At 38.8% G+C, this 12,657-nt stretch overlaps 1 protein-coding gene across 2 annotated transcripts in view; it reads right to left on the reverse strand.

Annotated features, from left to right (window-relative positions):
- The window catches only part of ccdc146 (coiled-coil domain containing 146), a 66,482-nt gene extending 64,937 nt beyond the window's left edge, over positions 1-1,545 (reverse strand). The window contains exon 1 of one of the 2 annotated variants that reach the window (XM_085387916.1): positions 1,214-1,545. In XM_085387916.1, the coding sequence (XP_085244042.1) occupies positions 1,214-1,373 (160 nt within the window). In that variant the 5' untranslated portion in view covers positions 1,374-1,545. The remainder of the gene's footprint in view (positions 1-1,213) is intronic. The other variant, XM_085387918.1, reaches the window with a different exon arrangement.
- Between the last annotated feature and the right edge of the window lie 11,112 nt (positions 1,546-12,657).

The following is a 12,657-nucleotide window of genomic DNA, read 5'->3' on the forward strand; positions in this document are numbered from 1 at the left end:
CAAAGTCATTGTTCTCCTGTGTTGTTGAAAATTTTTTCCCACAGTGGACTGTGGGAGGTGGCATGACCCATAACTTATTCCCGGCAACAGCTGCTGAGATGTGTTGTCTCAGCAGTATATGTATGTGTGTGTGCATGCTGGTATGTGATCCGTTCAAGATGTCCCATTAGGAAAGGATGTGATATTACTAGAAAAGTTGTGAGTTTACTAGCACCAGGAAAGAGAAACCTTATTGGACTTAATTTCTTTAGGGCTTGGCAATCCTCAAACATTTGTTATTTGTTGAATTTTATTTTACACTTACTTGGCATGTCCAATATATCTATTGGCTACACACACACACACCACAAAAAAACAAAAACCAACTCATCTTCTAAGTGTGAGTTCTTTTTTTTGTCTAGAAAAGTCATAAATTGTGAAGAGTAATGCAGTCATGTGCATTCACAATGCCATGTGTGCACCCAGTGGAGATGCAGATTCATACATCAAAGCCCTGACAACACACACATATACTTTATTAGGTAAATGTTGCTAGTAGGGTTGGACATAATTTTGCTTTCACATTCAATGCTGGAAACATTCATTTAGAGATTTTGGTCCATATTCACATGATAGCATTATGTACATGCTGCAGATTTGTGGGCTACATATCCATAATGCTAATCTCTCAAATCTCAAAGGTGCTCTATTTGATTGAGATCTGGTGACTATGGAGACCATTCGAGTACAGCGAACTTAATGTCATGTTCAAGGCCCCAGTTTAAAAATCATCTGAGTGTCAGACAGACAGCAGGAATACAAAAGAGGACCCAAAAGCAGACTCAATAGACTGTTTCTTTCTTATTAGCAACACTTCATTGAACACAGGGATCACTGTAGTTAAAGCAGGGCAGTGAGAGGTTTTACAGGTGTGTGATCCACTATGAGGCAGTGATGAGTCATGTCTGCACACAATATTTGCAAAGAGGAGCGATGAATGATTGTTTACTTGGGGTCGCGGAGAGCTGGGTTTCCTAAGGGTGGTGTGGTTTTCCAGGTGAGTGTCAGAGTGTGACTGAATGAGTGAAACAAGATGTCCAACATTTCCTTTTCTTTCTCAGACTGATGGGGTGTAGTGGTGAGCAAGTGTGTGTTATACTTGTATAACTATGCATGTGACAAATAAAGAACCTTGAACCTTGAACCTTGAGGGCAGGCAGGTGAGGTATCTTACCTTTTCTTTTTGCTCCCGACAGCCGAGGAGGAGTGAGCAGCAGAAGCCAGCAGGTGAGTGCTTGAGAGTTATCCAGTAGGCAAGGAAGACCAGTGTCAGAGGAAATCAGGAGAATGATTGAAGAGTGTGACTGTTGATCCAAGGCCAAAGATGACACCATCAGCTAAAACTCTGCCAGAATGTTGAGAACTGAGCTGGTCCTAAAGTACAGCCTGGCTGATTGCCATCCTATCAAGCTCAAACTAGTCTGTGCAATCTCCTCTGATCTCTGGCAGTCAAATGGGATTTTCAGCCAGAGAACTGCTGCTCAGTGGCTATTTCCTTTTTTTCCAGACCATTCTCTGTAAACCCTAGAGGGGACTGTGCAGGTAATTGACAGTAGATCAGCAGTTTTTGAAATCCTCAGACCAGCATCTGGCACCAACAACCATTCCACATTCAAAATCACTTAAATCAGCTTTCTTCCCGATTCTGATGCTCAGTTTGAAATTCAGCAGGTTGTCTTGAGCATATCCAAACACACTGAGTTGCTGCCATGTGACAGAGCTGATTAAATATCTGGTATAACACACAGTTGAACAGGCCTAACTCATGAAGCAGCCCGTAAGTGTTGGTTAGTGAATGCACACAAACAGAAGCTGCCCCTTCAAATGTGCAGTAATACTTACATTCAGATATGTACTAGACTTTTTACTGGCATCAATACAGCAGCAAATTTGCCTGTTACTCATTTCCACATGATGTCCCACCAACTGATAGAAAGTTGGTTATTCAAAGGGTTTTTTTGTCTTCAAAGTCATCAGCTAAAATGAGATCTTTCCAGTTTGTGACATTTATTTATTTTCTGCTACAGATATAACAAAACAGGGGAAAGGATCAGTGACAACAGCATAGCCCATATAAGTAAAAAGCTGGAGAATGGAAGGATAATAGTACCCGCACCCCCTTAAAGAACAAAATTCATTTTTTAGCTTACTTGCTAAGCAAACATGTCAATAACTTAATAACCACCCCCTCGTTAAATCTAAATAAATCTTCTAGTACTTTGGAATAAACGTGTTTGACACAGTCACATTTCCAAATTAACCCTGAAAATCTTCCAACAGTCTGGATATGTTATCTCTCCAGTCCTGGCAGGATTTAGTTTATTTTGGTATTTAAAAAAAATGTCCCTAGATACACCATATTTGGGTAAATAAAACATGACCCTAAAATAATCTGTTCTCGGGTGAATAAATCAGGATTGCCATGTATTGTGGAAATTTGTGCATAAAGCTGACATTTCTTTAGTTGTTGAGCTAGTCAGTGCTTTACATTCGGGTGGGGGGGGGCTCCTTTGACTTTGTTCATATTTTGCTGATGTAACTAACATTTCAAGTGTCAAAATATGCTGACTACATATGTTATAAAAGTCTGTTCCACCATGTCTTCTCATCAACCTAACCATAATTGCTGGCTGAGGATTTATGAGTTAGATTTTTTTTCACCACAGTTCAAAGTAACTCCTGTAAAGTTCGACAATCTACAACAGATGTTGATGATGCATGTTGTGTCAGGCAACACGGGGGACTTAGCAAGGCAGAAACAAGGATTACACACTACGTGCAAGTGATCAAGATCGGATTATGGATATCGATGCTAGTCTTGTGTGAAGGAAAATAAACATCCACCTTATTAAGATGTGAAATACTCAAACAAAATCTGTGCTGACAGCAAATCCGAGCACAGTTGGGGTGCCGGGGGTATTCCCTTCTCCTCTCTTGCGTTTTGTAATACAGGTGAAAAACCAGTGTCGCGCAATGTGCATGCATGTCCCATCTGTGTTTGTTTGCTCCAGGGCTCACGTACAAATCAGGTCATAGGAAAAAGTGACTTTTATGCAACATGCAGACTCCGGACCCCTGTTTTATTGCAGTACTGTAGTCACAACAAATGCAACTTGGGGATTTGGTGTAATCTTACAAAACCCTTCACCACCACAACCCTCGCTTTTCCTGTTGGAAAACAGCTTCTAAATAACTTAATTAACACACACACACAGACTCAACGTGTGTTGTCTGTACATTTAGTGTGCTGCTAGCTTTTTCTTGTCCAATAACCTTGTAGACAACAACCGGAGACAGTTTTTGAACAGATGGTGAAACCAGCTTTTGTGCACAGTCGTTTTTAAAATAAAGTTTGTGTCCATGAGAGATCTTTACCTGAATTTTAATGATAGAATAAGATGCAACAATATTGCACAAGATGATACGTGATGTTGTGATTACTGTAATTTGTTTCACTCCCGGGATGGAAACTTAATCCAGCTTCCTTTTGTCTTTAATGTTGGATCAAACTTCACACTGCTGAGCTGGCATTCGGTGTAAATATTTTTGCAGCATCAAATCTCGGTTGAGCAAACTACTTAAAACATAAATCACTGAGGAACTCAGCACTGCTGTTGGCACACGGTGAGGCTGATGTCATTATTCAGAGTCTTGGTGGGATCTCTGTGGAGATTCCGGGATATTGTTCCATAGTGAGTCAGTGGACAGAGAGAAGGCTCAAAGGAAAACTGTTCTGCTGTAATGCAAACCGTAAGACCCCCTTCAGCTTGAACCACTGGCTCTCATAAAAAAAAGGGGGGAAAAAGAAAAGAAAATCAACTATAATGGACAACCTTGAATATGTTTTCAGTATGTCTACAGGAACTGGCAATTGGGGCCATATGTGTGAGTCAGTATCTGTGTACATTTTAGGACACAAGCATGATTTTTAAAGAATGTTTAATCATTCATTTGTATTTTATCATTTGCATCTTTGAAATGTAGCCTCTGAAGTATAATATATCAAAAGATTTATATGTGATGTCCTTATCATGTCAAATCAATCAGATATGCACTTTTCATTTACAGCTTTACCTTTCTATGCTGGATTACACAATACAGTTTACCACACCTATTAATTGAGAACCTTCACAGACACACCTATTAATTTTCCTATTGGGCCACATGAGAAACTTGGACAGTTGTTGAGGACCGCACCAATAAACTGATCTTAAGTCTGCTCAGTATTAATTTGATGTATTCATAAGCTTACTGGTGCAACCCATCATAACAGTTCCAGTTTATCATGTGGCCCAGTGGGGAAATGAATTGCCCACCCCTGCCTTACAGGATGCACTGGATCTTTACTTGGATCTGTATGGCTGTTGAAATATTCAAAACATTCACTATTAAAACCTGTCAAAGTGCTTTACTCGTTCATTTTAAAGAGAATACTTCAGTTATTAATACTACTAACCAACATCTGGTGTCTGTGATCACAAATATTTAAGGTCTTTGATTGCTGAGACTTGCCATTACAGGCTTTTTGGATGAAGTAATGTCTTCATAGATTCACTCATTTAGAAAGTCTACAAGCAAAGACATGTTAGAAATAGAATTATATTAGTTTTAACATGTTTTAGGGTCATTTTGTGGTATTGTTAAAGTAAAATTTTAATGGTATGAGTCTGTTCCTTACTTTGATGTCTTTTTTTTTGCCATTTTAGGTTGCTGTGTGTTCCTCAGAAAGCCTGTTCCACTTCTAAGAGAATTAGCTAACGTTTGCTGGTGCGCATATAACAAATATCGACTCATCTGTCTTTAGCCATTTTGTACTTGGAATCTGATGGAAACGCTTTGCACATGCATTTATATTTCTTCTACTCACTCCTGGTGAAGCCCCACAGATCTTGTGCAACAAACAGATTTGAACAGGAAGTGGGAGGGACATTTTAGGCAAATATCCAGACGTTTGTGCCAGAGATGGCTGTACATAGGACAATCTTTCTCAATGATATGATGCATATCCTAGATTAGAAAGAAAATCTGAAACAGAGCCTTTAGAGACAATTAAGAATTCCATACACTGATCCTATTTTTGGAACCTTTTGGATCGAGCATCCGCCGTTCTAAGAGTATAAATTTTATATCACAAGAAAACAAAGAAAAACAAAATAGTTATATATAGTATATATTCATACCATCATGTTAGTTTATACTGGAATTTTCTATGCACTTCTATCATTAGACACTTTGCTGATACACTTTGGAATTTGTTTTCACTTTTTTTGTTTTTTACATCAGCAATTTTGTGTTTTGGATTTCTATTGTGTCTACTCATAAATAAATACCTTCTCCCGCCACATAAATTCCCTCAATTAGATAATCCAGCTCATTTACCCCGTTAATGCATCAAACAATGACTGTATTTATGCTTGGTGCATATAAATGTTAATTCCTGGAGCAAATCGATGGAAAAAGCATTGTTTAAACAATAATTACACATCTTTCTGGGGGTAAAGAATGCCGGCCTAGCTCGCCACTAATTGAAAGGCTGAATCTACTTCAGTTATTGCCTTTCACTTTAAATGCCCACTCTAATTATATAAAACTGGAGTCTACTGACTCACTGTCTTTGTTCACACAAAGGTTTTGGGATTGTAACGGAACCGTGTGTGGTAAAGAAAGTAGATTTCATCCCACAAGTCTTTATAGAGGAGAACGGTGTAGCAAAAAACCCTGCTATCAACAAAGTAATTCATGCCGTTATATGCAGTTGTGTGAAAAAGAGAGTTTTCACAGGACTCCATGCAGTCCTTTGAAAAACAAAGCACTGCTTCAATAGGAATTAAGAAGTAGCAGCCAGGTTTTGCTAATCAAATGCACTTGATTAACTGATCATCAGTAATTGTGTCAGTAAATCCTTATAAACGCAGAGGTTTTGGCAGCTTGCCGGTCTAGAGTCTTAAGGTATGTGTTAACACAAGGCATTCCCCGAAGAGGGGGTCCCACCAAATTCACCTCCAGGTTCAGATGATTTTTCACACCTATACTTCACTTATTCTGGTCCAAATCAGTCGATGAATTTGAGAACTTGTAGCTTTTCCCTGTCATTTGTTTTGTTTTTACATAGAAAAAAATCCAACTGAACTCCAAGGAAACCAAAATGTATCACTAAAAACCATGTGAGAATGTTGGGTCCACTCATTGGCCAGATTGGTGTCCGGGGTGGGAGAAACAGAAGTAAATATAGGAAGAAGATGTTGTGTGAGAAAATGGAGAATTTATGTTCATTTCACTGCTAGTTGCCAGTGCAGACTTTTGCACTTTTATTCTACTTTTCCACACGTTCACACCATAAATGAAACACTCTGGAGTTTGTTTGGAAAAGTACCGAGGCTAAAAGGTCTCAGTTTCAGTTGTTTTGGTCCTCACCAGTGCGATTACTGTGTTCACACCTGCACAAACGAGCTGCACCAAGGGGGAAAATGAAGTTTGATTTAACACACTCAGACGCCACAGGCCCCGCTTAACATGTTAAATGCTAAAGTTCATGACAGTACAATCAGAAAAAGAGTTAACTGAAGAACGGATTGTTTCTTGCCAGCAGAAGGCCGCTTCTCTCTAAAAAACATTACAGCCTGGCTTAGGTTTGGAAAGTTCAGTCTGTACAAACCACAAGACTTTAAACTTTGGTCTTCCTTTGGACAGACGAGACCAAAGTGGAGATGTTGGCTATAATGCACGGCACCATGTTTCTGTACAAATACCTCATATGTACCAACTGTCAAAAATGATGGCGAAGGATGATTATTTAGGCTTGTTTATCAAAATATTCTAGAGTTGAATGTGAGATGAATCTGTGCTATAACCAAAGCTTAGCTAAAACTAGCTCTTGCAGCAGGACTGAAAATGAAAATAATCAAGGTGTCCAGTCTTCAATGTGAATGAAATGTTGTGATAGGACCTTAAGAGAGCTGTGCATAGATGAATGCTAACAAACTTCAATGGACTAAAGCAACATTGTAAAGAAGATGTGGCATAAATTCCTCCACAATGATGTGAGAAACTGATAAAGTCATTACTTCGAATTCTTGCTACTGACTGCCAATAGCTACTGAATCATGGAGTGTATTTGTTTTTCATTGGACTGCAAAGAGTTTCCATAGAGAAAACTCCTATATCCTCAGTTTAAACATTTGTCTGTAAAGCTTGGATTGAAGTTGCAGCCAGTTAATTGATTCCAGGTATCTGGACACCCCCCCCCCCCCCCCCCCAATGACCTGTGAAGTGGATTTCTCCCAGGACACTACAAAATGGCCTTGGGGATTAGAGTGAAATTACCACAACCTTCCAGTTTCCACTAGGGAAGGATAAAGGGTCCCCTATCTATTTTATGGCTTCCCAGAAACCTGTATAAATTATACAACCAAGGATCTTGAGGTTAAATCGGAATACTGCTAATAGCAAATAGGCCACTAAAATATGTAAAGTTGAACAAAAATACAAGGACAAGTTGAGGACAAGTTAAGTGCCACTAAAACCACTTTTACAATGTAGCAAGTTACCTTTGTTCATTCAGAGAAGCCTGTACATTGTAACCACCGTATGAGTCCTGGCTTGATATAGTGTGTATAGGGTTTACTTAAATACACAGACAGAATTTGAGCTTGTGAAACCTTCACTGCACATGGTTTTTTGTTGTCTTCCTTTCAGCTGCCATTCTTCTCTCTGCTGGACACATAAAAGAGTGTGTTTTGTCTCCTATGACCCTTATGTATAAGCAAAGGTCAAATAAACAGCCAAATAAATGGATACATGTAAAACCTTAAATTAAAATGTAAAAATGGTTGGAATCAGAATAGGTTTGCTGTATTGTAGCCACAATTTAATCATTACAAGTTTTCACAGTGCAGTGTAATAAATAAAAAATAAAAAAATCACAACAGACAGAAGAAAGTGGAAAAACACAGTAATTGATGTCTCGTCACCACAGGCGAAATTTAATGACCTGCTAACATCTGTAGCTGACCCCTCCTTGAGAGTATCAGTCTCCTTTATTGCTAACACTGGAATGCCCTGTGAGGAAAGTGGGTAAAAGAAGGAAAGAAAGAGCATATGATGTGTGTTTGTGGAGTGTAATTTGGCTTCTATGAGTGTGACACACTGACAAGGATGGAAACAATTAGCTTCATCTGTTCACCAGATCTGGAGGATAGCCTCTCTTTACATACATGGTCGCGTCTTAGAATTGTGTGTGTGTGTGTGTGTGTGTGTGTTTCCCACAGATCCACTGGAGAAATCCTCCAGGACCGTCTGGCTTCCTTCCCTTTTATCCCAGCCACAGTCGTCAACAGGCAGCCACATCCTCGCAAACGCTGCCCTTGCTGGTCAAGCTGGTTAAGACTATGGAACATCTAAGATACAAATCTTCTCCTACTGTTTTCTATTTCTATCATAATAAATTCCTTCATGTCCCTCATGATAAATCAATTTCTCTGTTTCTGTTTCTCTGTTTCATTTATCAACACATATTACACTACATGAATTCCCTGCCAGAGACTGAGCCATAAGGTTTAAGGTTAACTCGAACTTGTCGTAACCTAAAACCAAATCTTCAACCTAAAATTACATTTGTAACATGACAGGGACTTGCTTTATGTCCCCAAAAGGAAGGCAAATACAGATTATGTGACTGTGCACACAATGAAAGTAAGCACCTGCCTTCACAACATCTACCACCAAATATAAAAGACGATAGCAAAATCCCTCGAGGAAAAATAGATGTTCCTTTAAAAGGTTCAGTTGGGCTTATACTCCAGGTCCATGTTGGAAAACCTCTTCACTGTTGTGGAAATTTGTGCATGTGTGTTCAGCACAGTGGCCACAGAGTGATACCGTGATACCTCTTATTAAATGAAATCATATAGGACTATACACAGTGAGGTTTTTCAGTAAAGCTGCATTAAGTAGCTGTAAGATTTTTATTGGAACAGGAACATCAGGGACCAATATCTCAAAATTTCAACTTGCAATAACAGAGTTTTGGCCACCCAAAGGCAATGGAAACACAGTGTAAGCAAAGCACAATATCAGCTAATAGATGCTAATTGCACATCTGCTCACATAAAAAAATTTCAGCATTTGGAGCTGTGTGTTAGTTGCGCTCATCATCATTTTGAGTTATCTACTTCTGCCTTAACCACAGTGCTAATACGAGCTAGTGCTAAAAAATGCAAATAATGATGAGCTGAAAGATGTTTGAATATTCAAGCTGAGGTGAGCTGCAGAGTTTGGCAACTACAATATAAACTACTCAATACATGAAGATACTGATGAATTTTAAACTAATACACCATCCTAGTGTGTGAATGTGTGTGTGAATGGGTGGATGACTGGATGTGTAAAGCGCTTTGGGGTCCTTAGGGACTAGTAAAGCGCTATACAAATGCAGGCCATTTACCATTTTTATTTACCATCCTATGACTGAAGAGTATTAAATCACAACGGTGAAATAAAAGCCTTTCCAGCACTGACAAGGAATAACTTTCAGGGAAACCAGTGGGTTTTTTCTGTTTCTTTTTTGTTAAATTTTTTGTAAATTATTTTACATCCCAAAAGTACCATCTTCTCTTCTCCTTTGTTTCATATATAGTTTGCAAAAATGTACAAACCACAGAGACAGACTATAATTTTCCATGGTCAGCGCTGCCATTTTGAAGAAGGCACAGTTTAGTTTATAATGATCCATCCGCTACTTTTTTAAATGTGTTTTTTTCTCTCTCGCTCGCTCTGTCTCTCCTGCCTGCGGTCAGAAAAAAAAATTGCTGGAGCTTTTTAGGTAGTAAGGAGGGTTTTCTGTTTAGTCCTCAGGGAGGAGCCTGCACTCCAAAACCAAAATTATAGACTGCAATGCTCAGATTGAGGGGGAGACAGAGAAAGCTCTGCTACAATGCTGCAAACATCTGACCTTCAAAGGACAATTAAGCTCTTAAATTAAAAACTTGTGAGAAGCCTCAACTTTTAAACAGAGAGCGATAAAAAGAACTAGCCAATAGACAAATCATTAAATGTGAATGTTTCTATACGTATCTGCGACCTCTTAAGTGAAAACACTAAGGCTTCTTAAATGGGTTATGACTAACTGCCTGTCTGTCTCTCAGTTTGAGCTGGAAACCGACCCCCCACAACGACCATGTCTTCGCGGTGTTATGCGCATTCCCAAATCCTTCAGCCACCACTGTTTTGAGAACGGCTTCTTGAGTTCTCTCCACGGCAAAACAAAAGCACGAAGTATATAATAGACGACCACATGAACAGCTTGTGTTAAGACGGGGAAATCGTTTTGTAGGAATTTTATTTGAAGTGACGGATGTAAGTCCACAATGTAAGTCAACTAAGGGATCCCCTAGTCATCTCTAACCCTTATTTATCTGGGGAACATGTTATGGCCACGCAATTCAAAGCTCATGCGTGTAAAAACACGTCTTCCTTTATTGTAAAGTAATATGCAGCTCGTTACACTGCACCATATGATGCATAGCAGACTCTTTTTGCATTCTTGGCTCATATTATCAATTCCCTTTTGAAACTTATGAAACGCCTAGAAAACAATGTAGCTGCATTATTTACATCACTCGTTTGCTTTCTATTAGTTAGTTGGTGGAAAAAAAATCTTTAACCACTCTCCTTCTAATGTCCTGTTTATAGTTGTTTGAAACCTTTACGCTGTTGCTATCCCAAATGAAACTCAAAAGGTCTCTTCACAGGGAAAAAACCTTATGATGTTTGTAATTTGAGTCTTAAATTGTAAAATGTCATTACACGTTCATGAACAATGCCCTTGTTTCAGTTTTTAACTTAGCAGCCATTCATGAGCTCAATGAAGGACAACAAGACTTGAATTTTGATTAAAATATTAGAGATTTGGAAGAAGAAGAAGAAAAAAAAAACTCAAAGTCTTCCATGAAAACATGTGAATGAAGGAATGTTAGTGGTTTGGTTCCATTTTATGGCTTTTATTTTATGGTAGTAGTATTGGTTTAGTTCAAAGACATTTGCAGACAAACATATTATAGTTCACATGCATGTGTACTATATTGTACACATAAATATAAACAGCCTACCAACTGTAAGGGTAAAAAGTTTCAATCCTGAGTTATGGGCACAAACTGGTGATATAGGTTAGTGACTGTAAGGATAAGGTCACAGGAATCGGCCGCTTTTGGCAGGGTCGCCCTTACAGAAGCTCAGTGTTTCAGGGGGCTTCCCCACGTCATATGAACAAGGTGATCTTGGCTATCATGGCAATGTTTCAGTTTTCCCCCAGAATCCAATGAAATAAAATCTCTTTTCAAGCTCTGTGGCACAGAACAGGAATTGCTTGTGAAATGTTTGGTTACGGCTTTTCGTTAGGGCAAGAGGAAACAATGATGCCTACAAAACTTAGTTTGGGTCACTTAAGTACTCTTGCTCTTCCTTTGTTTCTCTCTGACCTGTTTTCCATCATGTTGCATGGAAACATGTCGACTGACATCATTGCAACCTTTGACCAATCAGTTTTATTTATTGTGGTGTCTTGGATGACATGTATATTACTATATAAAGAACTGGGCTTTCTGTCACTCAAAGATGCTTCCTGTTGTTCAGGCTTTCCCCCACAAATTGAATACAGACGACTGAATTTGTAGTACAGTAACAGCACACATACAAAAAAAGACTGTTGAAAAAACTAAACAAAAAAAAAAATTGGGTTAACAAGCTCTGAAAATGCAGCTGACTATGTAAGAGGTTATGGGGGACTCAAAAATGTTAGATAAATAAGGAAATGCTAAATTCTGAGCCACCTCCTTTTGAAGGTCTCTTATCAAACTGATTTTTCAAGGAACGGTCCACATGATCTATCCATTACTTTTCCACTGCAGTAATTCCACATGCCCAGCACCATATGACACATATCTTACTCTGAACTGAAAGCCACACAAAACAGAAACAGGGACTTTAGAATTAAAAGCCTATATCACCAAAAGCACTTATCATGAAACAGTATTACTTTGCCGTGATATTGAGCTGGATGGAACAACGGAAATAGGAAAAAACAAAACAGAAATAGGAAAAAACACAAGGGAAGTATTTCTGGGGAGACAATAACACGACGGACCAGTTGCAGGAACCCAAAACATGCTAGGTGTGTTTTATCATGATTAATACTGATGACAGATTTTTAGGCTAATAGTTAGGCTAACACACTTACCTCTCATCTATTCTTTCCTCACAAAACCAATAGAACCTCCACTTCTTTTAAGTGTCTCTCAGCGCAATTCTTAGTATATTTTGGTTCCTGCAACTGGTCCGTCGTGGGAAGAAATACTTCCCTTGTGCTTTTGGACATGTGTTTTTTCTATTTCTGTTTAGTTTTTTCTCATTTCCGTTGTGTTTTGTGTGCTTTTGCAGCATTTTTCTTATTGCTGGTGTTTTCTTAAGTTGCAGTCCATTTGGCCTCTCAGGGCCACCATAGGTATCTCTCAGGGCAGATTTTATAGAATTCTGAATTTCCAGAATATTCCTTTAAGAAAACAAAACAAAACAAGAAAGCCACAAAGCTGCTGCTTTCTTACAACAGACAGCGCATAGACACAC

This window comes from Rhamphochromis longiceps, linkage group LG17 (assembly GCF_057381845.1).
Source record: "Rhamphochromis longiceps isolate RC_006_pf linkage group LG17, R_longiceps_female_GT1.1, whole genome shotgun sequence".
NCBI lineage: Eukaryota > Metazoa > Chordata > Actinopteri > Cichliformes > Cichlidae > Rhamphochromis > Rhamphochromis longiceps.